The sequence below is a fragment of the Perognathus longimembris genome, chromosome 2 (assembly GCF_023159225.1).
Source record: "Perognathus longimembris pacificus isolate PPM17 chromosome 2, ASM2315922v1, whole genome shotgun sequence".
Lineage (NCBI taxonomy): Eukaryota > Metazoa > Chordata > Mammalia > Rodentia > Heteromyidae > Perognathus > Perognathus longimembris.
Genome location: NC_063162.1, coordinates 13,650,283 through 13,675,004, shown reverse-complemented (window position 1 = coordinate 13,675,004; position 24,722 = coordinate 13,650,283). Strand labels below are relative to the sequence as shown.

The following is a 24,722-nucleotide window of genomic DNA, read 5'->3' as shown; positions in this document are numbered from 1 at the left end:
CAGAGGGAGTTGTTGGTGTTTTGGTGAGGTGGCCTGGCCCCCACTGTGCCCTGAAAGAAGCCGGTTCTCCCTGGCCTCTGAGCCCCCTTTGTGCAGGTGGCGGACCCACCCAGCCTGGCCCTGTGAGGCTGGAAGAGGCAGCAAGCCCGCCCCGGGCTCTGCCAGTGAATGGCAGTCTCAATGTCTCATTTAAATAATGGTAGACCAGGGAATAGCTTTTAAATGGTTATCGTAAAACATATGATTAACGTCTGTGGACTGTTTACTTTTCCTCTGTGAACATTCTTTCAAGTGTGCAAATGGCTCCGTGTAGGGTCCAACACCAGCTAATCTGTTTGGTTTTTGTAATAGAGAGAAAGCAATGTCTGCGTGAAAATGTCACCCAGGGAGACTTAATTTATAGATTAAAAGCTTCCTGAACGAATTTTTCAAAAAAAGAAAAAGGAAAAAAATAGTTTAAAAAAAATCCATGCACATGCAGCTCGCTCAATTCAGTGCTCCGTGTTAATTCTGCTTTTCTGTGCATTTTCTGCTTAGTGCTTCACTATGCAGATCGCTGCCCCCTGTCAGAACTGCTCCTGTGGAATTAGGAAGTGTGCACACCTTTGCGTGTGCCTCAGGAAGGCCCCTGGTCCCTGTGACATGGAGGACACACTTAATGGGAGGTGGAGAGGGGGTTCCCCGAGATGGCTTTGCCCCCTAGCTAAGCACACCAGCCTTCTGGCTTCTCCCTCCCTGCCAGTTCAGTGCTGACTTCTGCAATAGAACGCTAGTTGGCATGTGGCGGTTTTCACAGTCCATCTTCTCAGGCACTTACAGTCTAGAGGAATTATGACTTTGGAAAGCTGGTAGGGTAACATTTCCAAGCTATAACTTAAGAAGACTTACAAGGCATGCTGGTAATATCAGCACTCAGGAGGTAGAAACAGGAGGATCACAAATTTGAGGACAGCCCGGCTACCAAGACCTGGTCTCAAACGCAAAATAGTGTTACCAAGAACGGGAGTAGCACTATGTTGGTGACTCATTTACAATTAGAAGGACACGTTCTAAGGCCAAAGGAATTATGTGGTCACCTACTATGCACCAAGCTCTTCTGATTTTTTTTTTTAAGCTTAAAATAATCACATGACTCACAAGAGACAGAAATACCCACGATGGAATTCTCTGAGTCTGAGTTCAGCCAAGTTACTCATCCACCTAGAATGAGATGTCCAAGTTGAAGCTCTGGGACAATGAATGGAAACCTCAGCTACAGCTCTTAACATGAGACTCCTGAACAGTCTCATGCTGGGATTCAAGAAGCCATAGATGCCTCTCTCTCTCTATCTTTCCTGTTTCTGTCTTCCAGCAGCTGCGATTACCTTCTCTCCCTTCTCTGTACCTAAAATGTTGCTACTTTTTTTCTCCCAGGAATCCCACGGCCTCCACACCCTCCCGATATATCTCCATATTACCCGCTATCACCTGGCACTGTAGGACAGATCCCCCATCCGCTAGGATGGTTAGTACCACAGTAAGGAGTTCCATTTTTTTAACTTCTTTTTTTGTTGCTTAAATGGGCATGCTTAGCATTGTGTGTGTGTGTGTGTGTGTGTGCGCACGCGTGCATGTGTGTGCGCGTGCACGTGCGCGTACGTGTATGTGTGTGTGTGTTGCGTGCACATGTTTCAGAAGAGCAGGGCTGAGAAGAGACTGGCATGGGGCAATACTGTTGAGGTCTCTAACACTGCAGGCTAATAAGCCATTCAAATAGGAAACAGAGGCTAGCTATTCTAGATCTGCAGTCTGCAGAATATGCTTACGATACTTGCCAGACACTGGGGGCTCATGCCTATCATCCTAGCTAGTCAGGAGGCTGAGAGCCTCAGATCTCAGAAAAGAGCAGAAGAGTCTGTGAGGCTCTTATCTCCAGTCAAACAAAAACACAAAAACAAAAAAAAGCCTCCCCCTCGAAGTGGAGGTGTAGCTCAAGTGGTAGAGTGCCAACATTGAGAGAAAAAGACAGGTGAGAGTGTGAGACCCTGAGTTCAAGCCCTAGAACAAGATATTCTTGGAATCGCTTGAGGCCCTGAGAGCTTCTACACAATAAAACTGATTGTGGGTGGGTCACTGGGCTGAGCCCTCCCTTTTAGGTGATGCCTAAAAGGGGCGTAGAATAGGAACAACCTTGGTGAGCTCCAGGTACAACTGGGGATTCTTCTCATTCAGCAATGTATGCCCAGTCCCACATCAGTCATTGCTCCTAACGATTGGCATCAACAGAGGGGAGTGAAGCTTTTATTACTTAACAACCATCTCTTGGAGATTCTTTGTATGTTTAATGCTGTACCTAACTACGCAGGGTGAGGGAACCCTTCCTCTAGTGTGCAGGATATCCCTGACATCAGCTGTAGTTCTTGACAGTACTCAGATTGACTGCTTCTTGGACTTTGAAAGCATAATGCATTTCAAATCTAGAGCAGATTGCCCAGCAAGCTTGAAGCCCTGAGTCCAATCCCTAGTACCTACGTACATGCATATATTCAAACACATATGTACAGAAAGGTATGCTTATGGATACATAAGGTATGTGTAAGAATACCTTGTGCATGTTGTATACACATAAACATTCATGTAATGTTTTGAGATTATATGTTGATATGTATGTATAAACATCTCCAGGTATATCAAGGATTCCTACTCCTAAAAACATAGGACAATGTTGAATGTGAAAATAAATTCTACCAAAATTCTCAAGTTTGGGTCATAGGGGAGGATAGCCTTTTGTAACCGTAACAAAAATTCGATGTTGAAGTAGTTCATGTCTTAATTCTTCCCTGATTTCTCTAGTTCAACAGATTCTGTGCTATTGTGATTTAAAACAAAAACAAAAAAAAAAAACCAAATTGCCCTCTTCTACACCAGATTTGGATTCAGTTTCTTTGTCTTTTTGGTTCAGTACAGTAGATAGGAGCATGGAGCTTGTGACCCATTTCTTCTCAAATGGATGGGACCAATCCTTGATAGTTCTCAGTCATATGTGGCCCAGTCAGCTAGATTATGGGGAGATACTGAAGGCTAGATAAAAAAGAATCGCCAACTCAGACAGCCCTCTGTCAGGAAAAGTTGTGTGTCTTTCATGAAGATGCTATTTTGCATGTTGCTGTATTTTTTAATTATTGTAATGAGGTGTGATTGTCTATTGGTTACCCACAATTCTTCTTGGGGACTCTCCCCCCGGTAACTCTTGTCAACACTTGTTAATTTGACAAAAGGCTACAAATTAAGCTCTGTTAATTTAATGTTTTCTCACCGAGATCTAAATACCGAAAGAGGCCCAAAGCGCAACCAAAGTCCTTTGATTCACTGTACTTTATTTTGGTATAAATTTACATTCATTATTGTTTTCCTTTGGATGTGTAGCCCTCAATTAGTGTGATGGCTCCATTAAAGCAAGCGAGACTTCGCCTTTAATTATTGCAACAAAACACCTAGTTTCAGCTTGGGGAGAGGGTCTCTATTGACATAAGCAGAGGTTATAAAATTTAATTAGCCATTCCTATCAGATTTATGGCATTCAAATTGTTCTGTGTTTCTTCCCTTTGATCCTTCCTGTACAATCCCCAAGATTTTTGTTCTGATCAAATGAGAATAAAGCTTACTATGCCGAGAACTTTTCCCGGCTTTTCTTTTCCTCGTCCCCGCCCCCAGCCTCGCTTCAAGTCTCTCACTTTGTACCCCTTCTTTGTAGGCAAGGTCAACCAGTGTACCCAATCACGACAGGAGGATTCAGGCACCCCTACCCCACAGCACTGACTGTCAACGCTTCCATGTCCAGGTGAGTTCCAGGCTTCCAACCAAGGCTATGGGGCGGTGCTCGGCCCACCTCGGAGCAAAGAGGGCACAACACATGTTAGGGTCCCCACTTCCAAGTCAAGCAGTGTCCAGTTGTGGGGTTCGATCATGGAGCAGTGAATTTGACCGAGTTAATGAGGGCCTTTAGCGGGAAGCAACCAGGACATACAAAATGCCATGTCTGTCTTGTCACTGTGCTTGGTAAGAAAGAAGAAGGTGGTGCTTGCTGTATTATGATGATATAATGAGTTTGAAAAAAAAAATAGATTACTTTTTTTTTTTTTTGGCCAAAGCTTGGATTCTGATTAAGAGTCAATAAGAAAGCCTAAGGAGTTTAAAGGGAGCCACGTACATATGGATTTTTCCATTTCCTAGTATCCATCTTGATTTTTTTCTTTTTAAAGGTAAAAATGATTTTCAGTGATCTGTTTGTTCGACTCAGTACAGTATGGCCCAAAACATCATTTGAACATGTTACCACTTTACACCACTAATAGGACTCACCTTTTGTTTTGTTTGGTGCGTGAGTTTAGTAATCTGATGCGTATCTTCACAGTACGACTCAATTTGCACCACACTTGAAGTACTCAATAGCCACATGTGTCTGATGGCCACTTAATTGACCTGTACAGGTCTAAATCCATGAACGCTTTAAAACACTAATTGTGGGTATACACACATTTTTGTGTGCCTATATTTGAGGACTATATAGAATACCGAACATACACACATATTTTCAGTTCTCATTTTGCTCCCTCTAATTAATTCTGGCTAATTTTTCAGTGACTGCTAGTTTATTTACAAACTGGATGGCAGCAGTATGTTTAAGTAGTCACTAATTGCTCCTAATGATAGTTTTATTTTCTGTTCATCTGATTTTCAGTCAAGTTAATTAAATCGGTGGAGGTTTAGACTTTCCTGATGGACTGAAAGAACCAATCCATTTTGATGATGGTGCATAATTTAATTAGCATGCATTACCCAGCAAAGATGCTCTTGCCTTGTCTTCTGTGGCCCACATGAGAAGCCATGACCAGAGGAAGGGCTTGGACATCAGGCCATGATACATCTTTTCTTTCATACAAACCCCTGTTTGGGTGAGGAACAGAGTGAGAATCACTAACTGTACCTAGCTAGCATTTGTAAAGATGCCATGGGTAGCATGTAATTATCAAGGTCCACTTCCCAAGTATACAACATCTACATTTCAGAATGCATGCCAATAGTAGTTAGGTCGCAGAATATTGTTTTTGTTTGTTTGTTTGTGTTTTGCATCCTTGCGTCTAGCAAGAGAAAGCAGGTTATTATTACTCGTTAAATGATGCCATCACAACCCCACAAAGCATAGCAACCAAATGGGGAGCCTCCCAGGAGGAGAGGGGAAGCAGTTTATGACCTGCCACTCACCCCCCCCCCACCCTTTGTGCATCCCTCCCCGATCGTTCTTAGTGTTTGTTTATCAGGAACACCCAGAGATGGAAAACACCAAAGTCATCATAGAATAGGGATGGGGTTAAGCTTATCAATCGAATTATCATTAAGAGGTTATCTCATGTTACTGGAAAGGAAGGGGAGAGCAGTAGGAAGAAAGGTTAGGGGCTCGAGGTGTGTGTGGGGAGGGGAGGAGGGAGGCAGTGGCCGATTCCCCAGGTAGGCTATATGAAAGATAGCTAGTTAAAAAGCGTATACAGCAAATTAAATACATTATTGTGGTAATGGAGCGACAGAAGTATAGGTCTATTATACTTATGGCAGTTATAGCAAATGTAGGCAGCTTGCCCTGTTGCAGAACACCCTTTGATAATTCATTCTATTCAGCAGTGGGGCCAGGACTTCTCAGAATTAAGTGATGGGTCATTATACTTTAAACACCATGGAGAAGCCTAGATTGGCAATTAAACAGCTCTTGCTGACACTCACTTGTGCCACCCTGTGACCCCCTTTAGATTGAGATGTTGGAGCTCCGGGCCCTCAGCCTGCTAAATTGGTGCAAGGCTCTTCTCCTGACGAGAGCGGGCTCTGAAATCTGCCGGCTTCAAAGAGAGCGAGATCATGTATAAACCATAATGTGGGTGCACCGTGGCTCACAAAAAATAAGGCAGGAAGAGATGAAATGTTACAAGTGCAAGGGGGAAAATGAGAGAATAATGACAAACCTAATGCAACTCAAAGCAGGATTGTTGCACGGGAAAATGCATCCTACTGCTTGTGCATAAAATCAAGGCCGGCAGATGACATCCAGTTAACAGAAACGTGTCAACAGTGAAGCAAAGTGAGAGTGAATCGAAGAGAAGCCCCTGAGACAGCCAGAAACAAAAATTAGTTGTCCTTAACAAGTTAAGGTTCATCATTATATTCTGGCTTGGAGCCATAAGAGCAGACGGGGGTATATAATGAGCTGCTTAGAATTTTTAGGGTGTTTGTTGCATTTCATGAAACAGTTGTCTGCAGAAAGGAAATTTCTAGAGCGGAGGTATGCACGTGGGTCACACAGCATGCATGCACCAATCTCTTTCTCAGTTGGTACACTTTTTTCAGAAAGATGAGTACAGTATGTAGGTAGGTAAGGGGCTTAGACATGTTTGTTCTTCATCGATACACCTGAAATTTGTCCTCATCTTCAACCTATCCTCATTCTCAAATTATGTTGTTTGTTTGTCTTGTCTTGTGCCAGTGCTGGGGCTTGAACTCAGGTCCTGGGCACCATTCCTTTGCTTTTCCCACTCAAGGCTGGTACTCTACCACTTCCACCTACAGCTCAACTTCTGGCTTTTGGGTGGTTCATTGGAGATTTAAAAAAAGTTTCACAGACTTTTCTGCCTGGGCTGGCTTCAGTCCATGATCCTCAAATCTGAGCTGCTTGAGTAGCTGGGATTACAAGGATCAACCACCACTGGCACCTGTCCTCCCCTTTGGTGATTTGGTGCATATGTGTATACAGATACACATGCATGTATACACACAACCTCCTCCCCCCTTCTTTTGTCTGGGAACATATGCATTTGAGAAATGTCAAGCCTTTCAAACTCACAGTAAAACCTGCCACTCTACTTCTTCACCCCAAGGGCTGCCAGGAACACGTGTTCTTAACTCAGGTTTCCACTGAGCCTTCAAGCAATGGCAAGGAGCCTGAGCCTCCCAAGGGTTTGTTGTTCTTTTCCATTTTATGAGGGGAATAGAGGTTAGTTTATGTCTCCCCTAGTCTCTCTCTCTCTCTCTCTCTCTCTCTCTCTCTCTCTCTCTCTCCCCCTCCCCCCCTTGGTTCTTACTTAAACATCATCTCATCATTCCCAAGCTACAACACTGGATTAAGTTTGTAAAGGCACCTATGGGAGGGGTTCACACCACATGAATTTCTGAATCAGGTAGCTCTGGTGACTCTGGGCCATGCAAAGATGATCATTGTTTGTATTGTTTGTGGATGTTTTTTGTCTCTATTCATCTGTGTAGGCTCTGTTCATTTTTTTAAATCAATTTTTTTGTCAAGATAGCATGCTACATTATTTTGGCTAAATGGAAAAATGATTTACTGTCCATTTATGGGAAGAATTTTGGATATAGGTAGAAGATACCTTTTGGACTAGCTTATGATAAAGCCCTATTAGGGACCTCTTGTTTCCATTGGAGCTGGAGTTTTTAAAGAGTAGGCTGTTACTCCTGGGATTGGGGTGGGGGGAGTCTATTCTGGGTTGGGTTTATTTAGGAAAACCGTGGTTGGCATGATCCACATGCCTTTCACCTGGACAGCCTCCCAGTTGTTCCCTGCGGTGTCTCTAGACTGGAGCTCAAGGCTGCCATTTTGTGTTCTTTGAGAATCGGTCCTTTTGCCTTCTGCCTTTTCTCCACAGTGAAGGTGTTAGGAGAGGATTCTCTTACCCAGGACATGGGACAGAATCTCCAAGCATATCAGAAAAGGGGAAATTCATTTGTCCCATCTATCAGTTTGAAAATAGGCCAAGAGCAGTTCGAAACCAGATCTTTGTGTCCTGGTGAATGTGCATGGCTGGAACACACCGACTCAGGGACTAACATGTGTTACAGAAGTAAACCGTGTTGTAGGAGAACACTCAACCTTTATTCATGCTTATAGACACACCATTTGTTAACACTCTTTTTTATACACACACACACACACACACACAGAGTCCCCAATACTGGGGTTTGAACTCAGAGCTTCTCACTCTTGCTTAGCTTGTTCACTCAAGGCTGGTGCTTTACCACTTGATCACACCTCCACTTCCACTATATCCTTTCTTTATTTGCAATTTGTATAGTCATTTAGAAGGCTTTTGCATGATGTATGAATAGTGTGTTAAGTAAAAGTAATCAAGGGATCCTAAATCTTACAGGAGAAAGGTCATAAAATGAGTCTGCATTTTTTACATGTATGTGTCCGCATGTACTTGCACTTTTCTTTTACATTTGGCTATGAGGAAATACACACTTATTTGAAATGTCTCTGATTTATGCTGAGAAACAAATAGGGAATATTTGAATGTTTCTCTTTTTTGCCTGACTCTCTCCTGTTCCCATGATGGTATAGCAACAGAAAGAAAAATAAATTAAAATTGCATTGCAGTCCATCAGCAGAATGAACCCTAATGAGGCTTGCATAGCATTGTCAAAAATGTATGTATGTTTCAGCCACGTTAATATTTTATTTAGCTGTCAATATACAACAAAAGACTTCACCTTTCATTTGAAAAGCTGATTAGGACTTAGGAAATTGTCTTCTTAGATCCCACTAATAATGCTTCAGATAAACACGGTGGATGCATGTGATTTCCGGCAGGTAGTTCAAGCCTACTTTTCCAACCTAGTACATTGGTTGAATTTGTCTTTTGCTAAAGATATTAAAAGTCATAATGTCTCATGTCGGTAGCAATAATGAAGGGAGAGGATTGGCTTTAATGACATTAGAGAATCGTGATGTTTAATTTATCACTAATTAATGCTGACAGGTTTCGTATGCCTTGGGTTGCTTTCATGTGAATATTATGTGGCTTTCTTTTTTCTTTTAAATGATGTGTACACACCCCTCCTCATTCATTCATTTTGATTCTGACGATTTACACAGCTTTCTGTCTTCTAGGTTCCCTCCCCACATGGTCCCACCACATCATACTTTACACACGACCGGCATTCCCCACCCGGCCATAGTCACACCAACAGTCAAACAGGAATCCTCCCAGAGTGACGTCGGCTCACTGCACAGCTCGTGAGTGTCGCCCTCTTCCCCGCATGCTTTGTGCTCTGGTGTTGCTGCTTAGTCTCCAGCGAGCACCTGAGCCCAGAGGGCTCCTCTGATTGTCCTGCTGAGCCCTTTCTGGGGGGCAGGGGGAAGGAGGGGGGTTGCCTTGGGTGGATTGAGGTGTGTAGCCATTCCCTGGCCTCAGAGCCTGAAATGGAACATTTGCCGTGTTCATTTGCAAGCCTGTGTGTGTGGGACCCAGGGTGGGAACCCTGGGTCAGTATGGTCTCCTGGGCTCGGGGGCATGTCTCTGTGTGTGACGTTTAGGAAGCAGTGACAGAATCCTTTGTTTCCTTGCCTGCTCCTCAAACTATTTTTGTTCCTGGTCTGAGGTGGAATTGGGGCCTTTTATTCAAAGCTTGGGTGGGGAGGAACCTCGGTGCTTGGGAGGAATTTGGACCCTATGATTGTTTAGTGGGTTGTTTGTGTCTGTTTTGTCTGTATCCAGAAAGCATCAGGACTCCAAAAAGGAAGAGGAAAAGAAGAAACCCCACATAAAGAAACCCCTTAATGCGTTCATGTTGTATATGAAGGAAATGAGAGCAAAGGTCGTGGCGGAGTGCACATTGAAAGAAAGCGCAGCCATCAACCAGATCCTGGGGCGAAGGGTAGGTGACCACTTCATAGAAGAGAGACAGGGTAGTGGGAATAGACTAAGAGCTTTCCCCTCAACCAGTGTTTAAAATAAATTTTTTGGCCAGTGTTCTGGCTTGAACTCAAAGCCAGATGCTATGCCTTAGCTTTTTTGCTTGAGGCTGGTACGCTACCACTTGAGCCACTTCTGGATTTTTGGTGCTTAATTCAAGAGGAGAGTCTCACAGAGATATTACTGCTTGAGCTTCCTTCAAACTGGGGTCGTCAGATCTCAGCCTCCTAAGTGGCTAGGACTACTACAGGCATGAGCTACCAATGCCCAGATTTCTCAACCATTCTGAGTCTTAGAGTAGCCTTCATGGAGTCAGGACCAGCCACGGACCAGTAAGGACCAGTGTTCCAATGGCGCTCAGAACAGACACATTCCTCATCTCCCCTGCACCCAAGAGCGAGTCAGTGACAGAATGACACGGCATCTACAGATTCGGCCATTCCTGGATGCACTTGTCCCCAAAACATTCTTCACCCTTGGTGGCCACAGTGTAGTTGACGATGTTTTTGCGTATCTCTGCCCTACCCGTGTCCCTTACAGTGGCATGCGCTGTCTAGAGAAGAACAAGCAAAGTACTATGAGCTGGCTCGGAAAGAGCGACAGCTTCATATGCAGCTGTACCCTGGCTGGTCTGCGCGGGATAACTATGTAAGTGGATGCTTTTCTGTGGAGCTGGCTTATAGGGTGTGTTGTGGGTCTGAACAGACAGAACAGTCACTGTCAACTTGAGCCAGGCCTTGGAACTTGGGACCATTTTCGCCTAGCGCTCTTAACCATACTGAAGGGTGGCATCCTGATTTCTTGCATGGTTCTGCCAACACGGTCATTATGAAGGGAGGGGAGGAAGTTGGGGTCCAGGTGCCCACACAGAACTGAGCTGGATTGGTGATGTCCATACCTCTTGCCCATGTCTTAGAAGAAGTGGGGCTCTAAGATATGTCCCCAAAGGGCTTAATTTTCAGATTAGGCCCTCTGTAGTCTGTGGCAGACATCAGTGGGTGGTTTTATAGGAAACACTACTGGGGAGGGGAGAAGGAAACTAGTTTATCTCTCACAAGTCTTAAAGCAGGCTGTGGCCTTTTTTTTTTTTTCCTTTTGGTAGTGCTGGGGATTGAACCCAGGGCCTTACTTACACAGTCTAGGCAAGCACTCTGTCACTAAGCCCTATTCCCTAGCCTGGGAAATCCAGGCTTAATAAGGAAAAATAAAACAAGTATCTTAGGCCAGGCTGAAGTAAGGGGTGAAAGTCTACTTCACCCTGAGGGGAACATGATGGGAATATCCCTGGAAGTAAGGAGTAGAGTCACCCTTGGCAGGCGCAAGTGAGTCTGGGCACCAAGGTGAAGAGCGGCGTGTGTTATGTGATAATGCGTGTTACTGACTCTTCATTGTTGCAGGATTTGCCTGAATTTCCATCCTAGCTTTTAGATGGCAGGACTGTCAGGAGATAGGGCTGTCAATAGCACTGACACCCTGGTTCCTTTCCTGCCATGACCTTGCGGTCTTCTGGAGCCCCCTGTCACTTCCAATCAGTCTTCCTAACCTTGCATTTTGCCTAGTAGCTCAAATTCTGGGCTTTTCTTTCTCTCTAGACGGGTAAAATGCTTTTTCCTTTGCTCAGTATTTATGGCATGTGGTTTCATGAATTCTTTGTGCTACCCACTTGGAGGGGCAAGCGCAACTTCATTGCAACGCCAGCACGGGCTTTTCCTTCCTGTGGCCGCCATCATGGAGCCTGCAGAATCACTGTGAGAGTTAGTCCTCCCTGAATCCGTTCATTCCTTTCTGTGGAGGTCAAGGTCATTACATTCTTCCAGATTTCACACTTGCTGGGCACGAGACAGATCCTGCGGGGTTCAGCATCAAGTCAGATGTGGCCGTTCCCCCCGGAAATGGCCACCCACCAAGAAATCACCCACATTTGTCTGTGTGGCTCTCAGGAGTGGCAGCTTTCTTCTACTCCAGTGAGCCATTTTTGACTTGGCTCTCTTCCTAGCCTTCCTATCTTTATTTCTTTTCTCTCCTTAATTGTTTTTATTAGTATACAAATACAAAATGCTTTGAGAGTCCCTAAGTCAACATGTTCAAGGGCCATACTAATCTACTCTGTATCATCCCAGTTATCTGCTTATCTGGAAACCTCAGCTTGTTTGCTGTTGATTGCTCTGTAGATGGGGAGATAGTTGGGAGGACTCTACTGGGTTTCAATTCCATGATCCCATCCTGTCCCTTCTAGGCCCTGCTAGCCTGGCTGGCGGCATGTCGGTGCCTCCTGGGAGCTGACACGGGGAATAATACAGGTGTCTCTGGATTGGAACTTCAAGCTGAGAGCACTTGTCACCAGCAGATGGACATTGCAGGGTCTTAGGTGCTTGGAACCTTTTGGCTCATCTTTAGCATGTGAGCACCAGGGAAGCCTTTCTTCTGGGACTGAAAGGAAGCGGAGGAAAGAAGGGTAGTTAATGCCCTCCCACCGGCTTTCTCTGCACCCCCCAGCTGACCCCGAGGTGGACTTTTCCAGCCGTGCAGGCAGCCTCTAAGCCTGCACACACACCACTGTGTGTGCTCCCCTGGCTTCAAGTCAGGAGTTCTTAAGAGTTCATCTTCAGCTTCTACCTGCAGTGACCCAATTCATTGAGTTAGTTGCCTAGAGTAGCACCACAGAGAGCGAAATCAGCTTCTCTATAGATCTGTGTTCCCAAGAGAAATTTGGGGTCATGGAAGAGCCTTGGTTCGTGTACAACTACTCAGGGTGTGTACTGTACAACTCTAAAGTGTGTCATTTCTGCCAGGAATGATGTAAATGACACCCAAAGTCTCCACAAAGAAACGCATCTGGTAGACTGAGGGTCGGCCCAGACTTTTTGTGATGTGTGTTCTAGGTTTTGGTTTGCCCAGGGCACATAGCCTAACTTCTGCTCACAGGGAACTAACTTCTGTGCACGGGGAAGGTGGCTTAGATAATACAGATGCTGAGACTTTTACAGATGCTGAGAGGTTTAGTGGTTGTCTGGATTTAGGCTTTGGGAGCTTTATCTCTTGAAAGGGTGCTGTCAGATTCTTGTTTTGATGGCCTATGGCACCTTTCTATGGACTCACACTTGCTTCTTGCTTCAGTAGCCCACAGGACAGTCTAGGGACAGGAATCTCAGAATTGAAGCTTTTATAGATTTGATGATGTGGGAATTTGTTAGAATTCCTTTTTAAACTACCTTGACGTAGGAGTTTCTGCAAATGGCTTAGGTCATTGTGAAGTCTGAAGTTTTCTGGAGAATGTTTACTGAGCTAGCCTCTCTCTTCTTCCACAAGCTTGTGTTTTCAGCCAAATGCGACAGAGCCTTTGGCACTTGGAAGTGGATAAAGGAGTCCCATTGGGCTTGTGATTCTTGGGGTATTCCTTAGAGCACAAAAGAAAATGCTTGCTTTCTGCATTAGTAGCAAACTCAAAGCATCATGTGGCATTGTTTCTGTGGCTTGCTTGCTTGAATGTGAGGCCTTTCTTTCTCTTTTCATATTACAAAGGGCAAATGAGGTAGCCAGCCTCCCTTGCAATCAAATAATAATAACTAATTCTGTCACATCTTCTTTCTGTTAAAACATGGTCCTTGTCTCCTCAAAGCCTGTTGCCAGCCCATTGCTTTCATTATGAGCATCATCTCTGTTAGATGTCCTAACTAAACCACAGCTCCTCTGGGTGGAGAGCCGTGGGTACCTTTAGTATATGCAGCAGGGAAGTCCTGCACTCCTGTGTGGGTGCCATTGCCCAACTACTGGATCATTTCTGTTGCATTTTGGTCCCAGGTCCCTAAATCTACTCATTCTTGCTCATTCTAAGCCAGGTGCTGCATGGATGCCTTTTGTTTGTGTTGATTCATGTGAATCAAGGACTGTAACACATGCCATGTATGCCGCCCAGGAGCCCACAGCACCTTTTCCCAGTGGCTCAGGCCTAGGACCTGGAAAAACAGAGATGCTTTCTGTGCAACAGGCAGCCTCGGGCCTTGGCTGAGGCCACCGGAGGTTCTTTCAGAGCCTCCTGAGGCCCCTCCTTCACCACCTGTCATCCCTACGCCGCTCCTGTGGGTGTCCCTCCAGCAAGGGCACAGTTCAAGTTCATTTGGGTTAAGGGATGGAAGGTTGGAGAATTCTGCTGGTAGCTGTGGGAAAAGATGGTGGATGGTCCCTTCCTGTATTGTCTCCTCCCAGGTGAGTTGTCTTCCTGTCTTGTGTCTTGAACTGATTTTCTGTGTTTGATCTGTTCATTCAGGGGAAGAAGAAGAAGAGGAAAAGGGACAAGCAGCCAGGCGAGACCAATGGTAAGCTACCCAGTCAGGGTGCGGGAAGAAGCCGTAGTTGGAGGGCCACTCTTATGTCAGGCTTCCATGGGGGGGGGAGGGGGGAGGCAGGAAAAACTCAAGGCCAGGACATTGTGGGGGAACCCATCTCAGCCAGCCTTTTTTGTTTATGCATTTTAATTAATTGCTTCATGACTGCCCTTTTAAAGCTAGTAACATCCATTGTTGCATGAAAAGCACATTGTAATTCTAGTGGAATGTGTTTTTAAATAACTGCAAAGCCTGTAACTGGAGAGCGAGCGGTAGGCATGCCTTTGCTTATTTTGTATGTGTCTGAGAAGGGATGAGGAGGGCCTAGGGGGTCTAAGAGGGGTGCGTGTGAGTGTCGGGTGTTAACTGGGCTGTCCCCTCAAGTGTTCCGATGCATGCCTTTACAGTGGTAAATTGCACCCATTTTAAATTAAGGAGGTTTGTCATTCTGGAGAAGAAATTAGAAATACTGCATAGGCAATCCCAGCGCTCCCTCGGAGAAAACCAGGCTTTTATTACCAACAAACAAAAACAAACATTTTGAAGGCTTTGTATAATTTGTTCTTTTTTTTCAGAACACAGCGAATGTTTCCTAAATCCTTGCCTTTCACTTCCTCCGATTACAGGTGCTAATGTCATTTTGAGTCATTAAAATAGTCTGATAAACCGTTTTTTAATTTTTCTTGCCATTCTCATTTGGTTAACATTAAACACGTATGACATTTGAACATTCTTTAAAAGTGACCATCTACACGGTTTCGTATGTTTCGATAGATTATTTATTTATTTATTTATTATTTTTCAGTTGCTTCTGTTATTTTTTTTAATTTAATTTAACCTTCTGTTTTGTTTATTTTACTTTTCCCATAACAGTTGTTAAAGCAGCAATGACAGTGTTTTAGAGCTGAACTAACTGTGCAAATTGAATATGCAGTATTTCTTTAAAAGAGACTGATTTAAAAAAAAAAAAACAAAAACGGAAGGAATTCAGTAATAAACCTCCTTAATCTAATGGCATTTTTTCATCGCTCTCACTAAGTTTTCTCACGCAAGCATGCATCCGCAATATGATTATTTTCTCTTTTGCTTTTTATTTATTTTATTTTACTTTCTTCCTTTTGCTTTTCTGCTCATAATTTGCAAACTTTGCTAGCATTTTGCTGACTCTGCCTGTCCTCACGTTGCTATGACCATCTTAACTAACTCATAACAGCTCATTCACACGACCCATTTACCTGCCTCTGTTCCTTTCCTAATATTAATGAAAATAGATGCAAAGAATTAAAAAAAGACCATTCCAAAAGCTGCAATATCCCAATACCACAACCCTTTTCTTTCTTTATTTCTTTCTGTTTTGTTTCATTTCATTCTGTATTTTATTTGTAGTTTTTCATTTCTTTTTTTGTTCTTTTTAAAAAAAAAACTGTTGTCCTCAGAGGAAAAAAAAAGCATGTTACAAACTTAATTCCCTCCTTTGCTTTATTTTATTATTTAAGAAAAAGAAAATTGAGAGGAAACAAAAAACAAGGGAAAGCAGTACAAAAATAAACAAAAAATAAGTTTTGAAGAGGAAAAAGAATAATTGGAAGAGTGAGTTCTTCAGCATCTTAACTGCTCTGTCAGCTCACGCGGAATCAGACAGTCTTTAAGGAAGGGATACTGCAGCTTTATTTGCCACAGCTATTTTCACAAGTTGAATTAAGAATATGATTTTTTTTATACTTTTTTTTTGAAATTAAAGAAACTTAAAAAAAAAGAAAAAGAAAGTCAATAATTTGCCATTAGTAACCAGGTCATTGATTTATTCCCTTTTTTTATTTTTATTTTTTCTTATTTGTATCTCTCTCTCCCCCTTCCTCCCCTCCCTTCCTCCTTCCCTCTCCCTCTCTTTCTCTCTCTCTCTCTCTCTTCCTCTCTCTCCCTGTCTCCCACATCCTCCTCCTCGTCCTCTGCTCGCTCCTTTCTTGAACTCATTCAGACCTGAGCGCTCCTAAGAAATGCCGAGCGCGCTTTGGCCTTGATCAGCAGAATAACTGGTGCGGCCCCTGCAGGTGTGTATAGCCCCCAGATTCGCTGTGCTGGTTTGCAGCTGGTTTCTTCCATTCTTTCCCCTCCCCTCTCTGGCCTGTTGCTTTGTAGCTCTGTGTGTGGATCGTAGGAGACATGAGGGAGCGGGATACTGCCAGTGGATGGGCTCAATGAAAGGGTGTGCTTTACTCTTGCTGCTGCTCCAAAATGCCACTGTAAAACAGCATCCTGTGCCCCTCCTCGGGGGGCCACCACTCAGATCCCAGTGCACCCCTCTCAGAGGGGAAGTTGCTTGCCAACCCCCTTCCTGTGATTACCCAGGATCCTCTTCCTGGCCTAGGTAGAAGCAAATGACGTCACCTTCTCCCTTCCTCTTCTCTCTCTTTCTCTTTTATTTATTTATTTTTTATTTTTATTTTATTTTATTTTATTTTTTGGTTTCTGGTTGTTGTTTTGGTTTTGTGTGTGTGTGTGTGTGTGTATGTGCGTTTTATCGTTTTATTTGAATTTTTTTTTTCATTTGACTCATAGAAGTCCTTTCCTTTCATGCCCTTGGTGTGAGGGACTGTTGTCGAGTAGAGACAAGGTGAAGCAGAAGACTAGTAAGCTGTAGCCAGAGGGTTCACATCCAACTGAGCACAACCCACCATTGTGTTGTATTTTTTTTGTGTTTACCTTATGCTAACAGATGCAAATACTCCAAAGAAGTGTCGGGCACTGTTCGGGCTTGACCGACAGACTTTATGGTGCAAACCCTGCAGGTACATCACCACTGCGAGGCCTTGGGGACAATCAGAGCCTTCTGTCCTTCTGCTATCTTAGTGGGATGATTGGCTTTGCCCTCATTTCCCCCATCTCCTTTCTCCCACTGGCATCAACGACCAGCGATCCTCTTTCTTCAAGATTTCCTTGCTGATCTCCATGCCTTTTCCTTTCCCATTTTCTCCTCTCTTTTCCTGTGGGTCTTACAAATGACATATACTCAGTGACAGGACAGAGGCCATGACCTTAGCATAGAAGGATGGGGCACCGGAGCTTTTCCTGTGAAAGCCAGCCAAATGGACGCCTCGGTGCATGCACTGAGCACCGAGACCACCATTTTCCCGAGGTCCAAACGCATTGGACTGTGGCAGTGGCAGCATTCCCGTGAACTCGCAGTTAAGAGATTCAGAGAAATACACTGGGGCAGGCTGTTTATTTTCATTTTAAGTTTTCCTTTTTTTTTTTCTTTCTTTCTTCTCTCTTTGGTTGTTTTGTGTTTAAAAAAAAAAAAAAAAAAACCTCTCTCTGCACAGAGGAGCCTGGTTGGCTGACCTTGTTGCCAAGAAACAAGCGTGGCATTGAATGGCATGTGCCAGCTAAGGGTCTAGAGGCTGAGACACTTGCAGTCAGTCAACCTACTGCAGCCTTACCAGGCCTGCCTAGTTAAAAGTTACGTATGATTATGCGTGGACAGAGAATTGGTCCCCAGATAAACCAGAGCAACTCAGAAGAGTCCAAACTGAGCTCTCCTTCCCCCCCACCCCCATTTCACCTGCAGTTCCCACGCAACCCCACTCCACCCCTGAGCCTGTAATTCTCAGGGAAGGTGTAGGTCCTTCCTTCTTGGTGGAGGGATGCCAACTAGTTCCTGTCTCTTTTCCTTTCTTTTAATGACCGCCTTTGGTTAAATTTGTTGTTTCTTTGTTCTGATACAAGCAGTCTTTGAATTTGGAATATTATGATGGTAGGTATCTCAAACACGCGTCCCTGTATGTAGTACCTCCCTCGTCACGTGTCCCTCTTCTCCATGCCTTTGCCGTGCTCCGTGTCTAGACGTTAGATCAGATGTTCATCCCATCACGTGCATGCCCACGAGTCTCCTGTGTCTCTGACCCCTTTCTCTGATGCCAGTCTGAGAGATCTGTGAAGTGTTAGCTTTCATTGACCACACAGACCACGGGGGGGGGGGGGGGGGAGAGCTGAGATTCTTTACTGACAGAGCTATGCCTGCTCAAGGGGGAGGAACATGGGGCTTTGGATGGCCACCCACCAGGAAAGGAATTCCCATCTCCCTGGGGGATGACAGCATTCCCAGAGGTGACAGCTGTCCTTTCAGCATAGTCCTGGGGACTTGTCTGTTCTGACCAGGTTGAGGAAGAGTGTTAGGTGTTGAATTAGGTTGATCTAGGGACGGCAGGGGCTCTGTGTACCTGAAATGGGCTATGAACACATCATGCCCAGTGAGAGCTGATGGGGACTGTGCTTAGAAGCCCTGCCTTGGAAGGTGACTGGCTCGCCACAGAGGCCACTCTGAAGATAGGGTCCCTCAGAAACTTTACAACACCATTGCACACCTCACAATAAGGCTGGTTCAGGTGCCTGATGTTGGTGTTATTCGTGGAATGGATGGTAGTTTTTTTATTTTGGAAGCATTTACTGGGTGAGGAAGCCCCAGAAACACTTGTAGTTTGTCAGCGCTCCTAGCTCACCACACAGGGCTTTTTTTTTTTTTTTTAATCCCCTTGGAAGTTCTTATTGTTATGGATTGACACCTTGCTGGACTATCTTCCTAGGCCAGAATTCTTGTAATATCCTCCCCCGTGCCCCCCTTTCTGGGGCCAGTATTGGGCCTTGAACTGAGGGCATACCGCTCTTGCTTGGCTTTTTCATCCAAGGCTAGTGCTCTACCACTTGAGCCATGCCTCCACTTCTGGCATTTTGCTGGTTAATTGGAGAAATAGTCTCACTTATGCCCAGGCTGGCTTTAAATCATGATCCTCAGATCTCAGCCTCCTGAGTGGTTGGGATTCTAAGAGTGAGCACCAGCACCCAGCATTTTTTTTTCCATTATTACTACTGTTGTTGTTATTGACAACCCCAAATCTTTGAACTGTAGCAGTGTGGTTTTCTAGAATGCAACTTGATGGAGCTGAATGTCTTATATATAGGCAGCATGTCTGTGATGGAAAAGGCTAATAAGATGCCCCTAGCCATAGGAATTGGACTTCTCCAAGCCCTCTTACAAAGTTCCTGGTCACTATTTTTCCTCTGGAAATGAAAATACATGTTAAGTAGATATTGTAAATGTAGCAAGCTCATTTCTTTTTGAGGGTGTCATTCCAAATCAGGATCAGAGAAATCCCTTAGGTTGGGGGGAGACGCTGGCAATGAATGTTTGTGAGAGGCTATCCTCTGCTCAGAGAGGGAACCTAGGTGGGCGATAGGTTAGAGCAAGGGGTTTGCGCAGGCTAGTTACCGTTTCCTTCCTTCTCTGTGCTTGCTTTTCCTTTCAACTTTGTCATGACCACATCAGGCTGGGAGCTAAAATCAATAGGACAAAAGATGCTTGAAAACAAAAAGAAGGAAGAAAATAATTATAAACCAGATAGAAGCAGTTGTCAGCCGAGGCATTTTCTGACTCTTACAGAAGTGTGTGTGTACGTGTTCCAGCTGCTTTTTGCTCAGGCCTGTTGGAGGATCATCACTCTGTCCCCATAGTCTTTGTGTCCTATGTTCAAAATGCTCGTGTGCTCCCACAATCTGGAGACTTTCCACATCCTTAGGAGGGAGGAAGGGAGGGGCGAGGGGTGAGGAAGCCCCAGAAACACATGTAGTTTGTCAGGGCTCCTAGCTCACCACACAGGGCTTCTAATGTTGTTTGGCATTTGAGGACATTTTAACCAGACTCTGTTTTGAGCCCACCAAGTTGCTTTTCCATCTTTTCACTCTGCCCTAATAGAGCCTGGAATGCTGCCTCAAGCTGTTGCTCCATCCCACCTCCCACTTGCCCCCTCCTTCCCTCTTTCATTTTTTCCTCCTTGCTTTCTCAGTTTTGCTTATTCCTTCCCCATCCCCACCTTCTTTCCTTTCCCCGATTTGTAAATGCATGGACTTCTTAGTGTTTGAGCATGTTTTGATCTGCAGGCTCAGGTGGTTTAAAACGGAGATGCTTCAGTGATTGAATCTCAGTTCCTGGGACGGGAACGGAATCCCTAGTCCAGGACGTTCTTTCCCAGACAGGTTCCCAGAAGGAACTCTGCTAAGCTGAGGAGAGAGTGGCTGCTCCCCCAGAGTTCCTTCTGGTCCAGAGATGACAAAGAGACCCAAGGCCACTTGCCCCACGGGTCTTGGCCTCTGGTCCAAGCAGGGAGGACTAAGCATGCTCCCTTTCGCCCTCCCCTTCTTCCCTCCCCTCCTGACATCTTTCAGAGTCCATGCCCCATTCAGGGACGAGCATGAGGACAGCTCTGGGGCTCAGATCAGAGGAGGAACTCGGGACACCCCAGTCCTTGCAAAGGCAGTGACCCTGCCTTCCAGCAGGCAACATCTCCATTGTTCTACACCAAGAAAGCTGGCCAGTGCTCACACACTTGTTTTCAGATGGAGCATTGCCAGCCATGGTTCAGACTGTATTATTAAGGGCCTTTGGCTAAGCACATCCTGTATCTGCATTATTTTTATAGCGTTAGTGGGCTGATCCTCATGATCGCCTTTCCTACCAAGCATGATCCCATCAGACTGAGATTAATGGTTGGGAGAGGCTTTGAAGTCACATGCCCCATTTCTGGAGTTGATTCCCCCTCCCCCACCCCCATCCTTTGATGATAAGCAAGAAAGGCTCGGAAATTCTCATTCCTGTTTCTTACATAAAGGGGGCAACAGAGAGAGGGAGACTCTGGTTCTGGTTCAGGACAGAATTAGATGTTCTGGTTGGAACACTGATGGTGATAATCCCCACCTAGGAAGGTCCCCGCTGCAATTCCTGCCCCCTCTTCTGTGTAGCCCCTCTGTGTGCCCGGCTTGCACTGTGCCTTCCACTCCCTGGCCTCTGCGTATGTCAAGAGCAGGATGTCCATTGTCCCCCTGGCTCTCCTTCCAAACCTTCTGACTAGGGGATAGGGGAGGGGAAGTCCCCAAACATAAAAAAATAAAATAAAAGGGGGAGGGGGAGAATCAAGTTTGAATCTTAATTTAAATCCACAACCTGCAGGCCATACAACCAGTTATTCTTGTTCCTTTGGATCATTTTCTGTTTTTCTTATTCTTCCCCTTTCCCCCACCTTCATTTTTCCTCTTCTAACTGTTTTTGGTGGTTCTTTTTTGTTTTGTTTATTTTTTTCCTTTCTTTCTTGTTTTTTTTTTTTTTTTGGTTGGTTTTTTTTTTTTTAGTTCAATGTGTTTTATTTTTGTTCCCCCCTCCCCCCCTCCCTCCCTCCCCTCTCACCTGATTCTGACCTCTCTTGATTTGGTGTGGTTCTTAACAGACAAGCCCGAAAGCTCTCTGGGCACCAGCAGCCTCAAAGGTGGTGGTGGTGGTGGTGGTGGTGGTGGTGGTGGTGGTGGTGGTGGTGGTGGTGGTGATGATGGTGTGTTAACCTTGAAGCCTCTAGCTAGCTCTGCCTTCAGCTATGTGGGCTCAACAGTCAGCGTTCTTGGGAGTTTCATACCAATAAGAGGCAGCTCTGTCTTTCTCTTTTAAACACACGCTCATCTTTGGAGACGGGTGGGGGGGTAAGTGGGAGGTGGTGGGAGTTGGGGAGGGAAGACAAGTGATGGCGTATCTAAGCCCCAAAGAGAACGGATCATTTGTGTCGGCCACAATTCGGATGGAGCCACTTTTCTGGCACATCCATGCCACTATGCGCAGATGGCTTCGCGGAGTCTCTTCCGTGACATGTGGGAAGCGATGGGGATGGTAAAGCAAGTCGGGTATCTCTTGGATATCTCCCTTGCTGAAGCCAGCCTAGTCATGGGCGTGTGGCGAAGGGAGCAGTGCAGCCAGCGGCACCTCTTAATGTTCCTGCCCAGCCGCTGGCCTGCCATGCTGTAAGACGATCCATTGGGTGACCTCCATTTGCCATGAGCACTAGATAACTGTCCCTTGGCATTTTTTTGCCCTTTATTCACATAACTCTCTCCCCCTCACCATTTCTAGGAGAAAAAAAAAGTGCGTTCGCTACATACAAGGTGAAGGCAGCTGCCTCAGCCCGCCCTCTTCAGATGGAAGCTTACTAGACTCGCCACCCCCGTCCCCACCACACCTGCTAGGCTCCCCTCCCCAAGACGCCAAGTCACACACTGAGCAGACCCAGCCGCTCTCGCTCTCCCTGAAGCCTGACCCCCTGGCCCACCTGTCCATGATGCCTCCACCTCCGGCGCTCCTGCTGGCCGAGGCCGCCCACGGCAAGGCCTCTGCCCTCTGCCCCAACGGGGCCCTGGACCTGCCACCCGCCCTGCAGCCGCCCATCCTCCCGGCCTCGTCACTTGCACAGCCATCGACATCTTCCTTACATTCCCACAACTCGCTGACTGGGACCCAGCCCCAGCCTCTGTCCCTCGTAACCAAGTCTTTAGAATAGCTTTAGCTGTGTCAGCCCTGCCTGAGATGAGTGCTTTCTTCCTGGTTCTTGATTTGCGCCTCTCTTCCCCCGGCCCCCCTCCACCCCCCTCCTTGGAAAAGCTTTTGTTTTGTACTCTTTTAATTTTGTGCCACGTGGCTACATAAGTTGATGTTTATCGAGTTCATTGGTCAATATTTGACCCATTCTTATTTCAATTTCTCCTTTTAAATATGTAGATGAGAGAAGAACCTCATGATTCTACCAAAATTTTTATCAACAGCTGTTTAAAGTCTTTGTAGCGTTTAAAAATAAATATATATATATACATAACTGTTATGTAGTTCTGATAGCTTAGTTTTAAAAGACTGATTAAAAAACAAAAAGGAAAAAAAAAGAGAGAGAGAAGCAATTTTGAAGCAGCCCTCCAGAGGCGTTGGTTCTGTATTATTTGTATTAAATACGAGCTTGCGAACCAATCATTTTACACCTGGTTTTTGAACCACAAGAGGCACCATGGATGCCGTGCCATTACCTTTATTTTTTTTTTCCTCTGTGTGAAACAACTTTTATTGTGATGTTACTTGTTATTGTTTAAATGTACAGAAACAAAGGGTTAAAAATGTGTTAATATACCTTGTTCCTTGGTGTTGTTCTTTTGTGGGGAGGGGGTTGCTACTCAACAATTAATGGAATCATCATGCTGTTGGACCAGTAGTATTTATTGCTTTAGAGGTTGCTTGTTGTACTTGTATGTTGTCTCTTTTTAAATATGTTTTCTTTTCCTTTTTCTTGGAACTGTATAAAGTTTCCCCCCCCCTCCCTTAGCATAAGCATCTTATATATAACAACTCATTTGTACAAGGTTTTTAAGTTTATATATAAAAATGTGTATATATATTTTTTTTGTTTCCCTTTTTTGACTTTTGTTTTTCCCCTGTCTGAAGCCCAGAATCTGCCAAATGGACATTCATAGTTGCATCCAGGATCAGTAGTAGCATTCACAAACGTTGCTTTAAAAGCCATTAAGTAAAACAAGACTTGAAGTGTAGTGAGGAAATGCTAGATGCTGTTGAGCAGCAGTGGGAACTGCCCTTGTTCCGTCCCCGCCCTGGAATCCTAGTCAGATGCCCTGCACCCTTAGGACATGGACTGACCGTGTGCAAAACTTTATGTGCCAAAATTCTCAGTGACTTTAGCTTTCTCCCTCTTTGATGCTGTACTTTCTGTTCATCATGTTTTGCTGTGATGTTACATAGGTAGATTTGTATGTAGTTTTAATGTCACCTATAACAAAATGTGTTTGATAGCAGATTGTCCAGAAAGCATTTTAAATGAAGAGGTATAAACCCTTAAGGGCCAAAATTCTGTATATTAGATTACTCTTAAATGAAAAATCCAGCTGCCGCTTCTATGGACTTATATTACATACAAGTAGGTAGCGAACTTTAAAAATAAAAAAAAAAACTAGGCATGTTGATGTTGCAAATGCTGTATAAAGCTAAGACCTGTTCATTCAGTGCCATTGTAGTTGACATGAAGCGATTGTAAAACTGTCTCCGATTTTTCTCTGGTTTATTAAAATGCTAACTATAACATTTTTTTCCTTTTTTGTGAATACTTTGAATGTTTCCTAACAGTTGTGATGTTACTGTTCCGTTTTATGCTCTTATTCCAAGTTCATTTTGAATGGTTTGGAAGCCATTTTTGTAATGAATAAATGTCCATGCTGTACAGTACCTGTAGCATGCCGTTCTGGATTAATAAAAGCAACTTAGTATGTGCAGAGAAGGCTGGTCTTTGTTTCTGTGATTTGGGTTTTTATCTGTTCCACTACTGTACCTCTCTCCTCTCTTGACCCCTCTCCTCATCAAGACTGAGGGATCCCCAGTTAGGATTTGAAACGAGGTGGTTAACGGGTGGGTGGTGAGTGATGTCTAGACTATAAAAGGTGGTCTTGAACTCTCTTGACTCCTTTTTCCCAAACCTGGGTTCTAGTGTCTTTATTCAACTCTGCCATTACTCTGAGGCAAAGCACAATTAGCAAAGCGAGTGTCCCTTGTTTGACTGTCGGTTACTAGGATAACATTCTATTTATTTCACAGTCTCCAAAAGAATGCATTTGATTCCAGTGAATAAGACTTAAATGGGCTTAAGAAATCGATCGCAGTGGGGCACTGGTGGCTCATGCCTTGAATTGTAGCTACTCTGGAGGTTTAAGAGCTGAGGATCACAGTCTGAAGCCAGCCCAGGTAGAAAAATTGGCCATCAACCAAGAGCTCAGAGGTGAGAGACATGACTCAAGTGGTAAAGCA

The 24,722-nt window shown here is 44.7% G+C and overlaps 1 protein-coding gene across 31 annotated transcripts in view; it reads left to right on the top strand.

Annotated features, from left to right (window-relative positions):
- Tcf7l2 (transcription factor 7 like 2) overlaps positions 1–24,198 on the top strand; it is a 201,530-nt gene extending 177,332 nt beyond the window's left edge. For 3 of the 31 annotated variants that reach the window (XM_048338250.1, XM_048338252.1, XM_048338242.1), the window contains 7 exons: positions 1,414–1,516; positions 3,734–3,820; positions 8,930–9,055; positions 9,537–9,696; positions 10,275–10,382; positions 14,002–14,050; positions 22,005–22,222. In XM_048338250.1, the coding sequence (XP_048194207.1) occupies positions 1,414–1,516; positions 3,734–3,820; positions 8,930–9,055; positions 9,537–9,696; positions 10,275–10,382; positions 14,002–14,050; positions 22,005–22,084 (713 nt within the window). In that variant the 3' untranslated portion in view covers positions 22,085–22,222. Of the gene's footprint in view, positions 1–1,413; positions 1,517–3,733; positions 3,821–8,914; positions 9,056–9,536; positions 9,697–10,274; positions 10,383–14,001; positions 14,051–14,634; positions 14,686–16,037; positions 16,111–16,775; positions 16,849–22,004 lie in introns of all 31 variants that reach the window. The other 28 variants (XM_048338239.1, XM_048338236.1, XM_048338230.1 and 25 more) reach the window with 18 other exon arrangements.
- Positions 24,199–24,722: the final 524 nt, after the last annotated feature.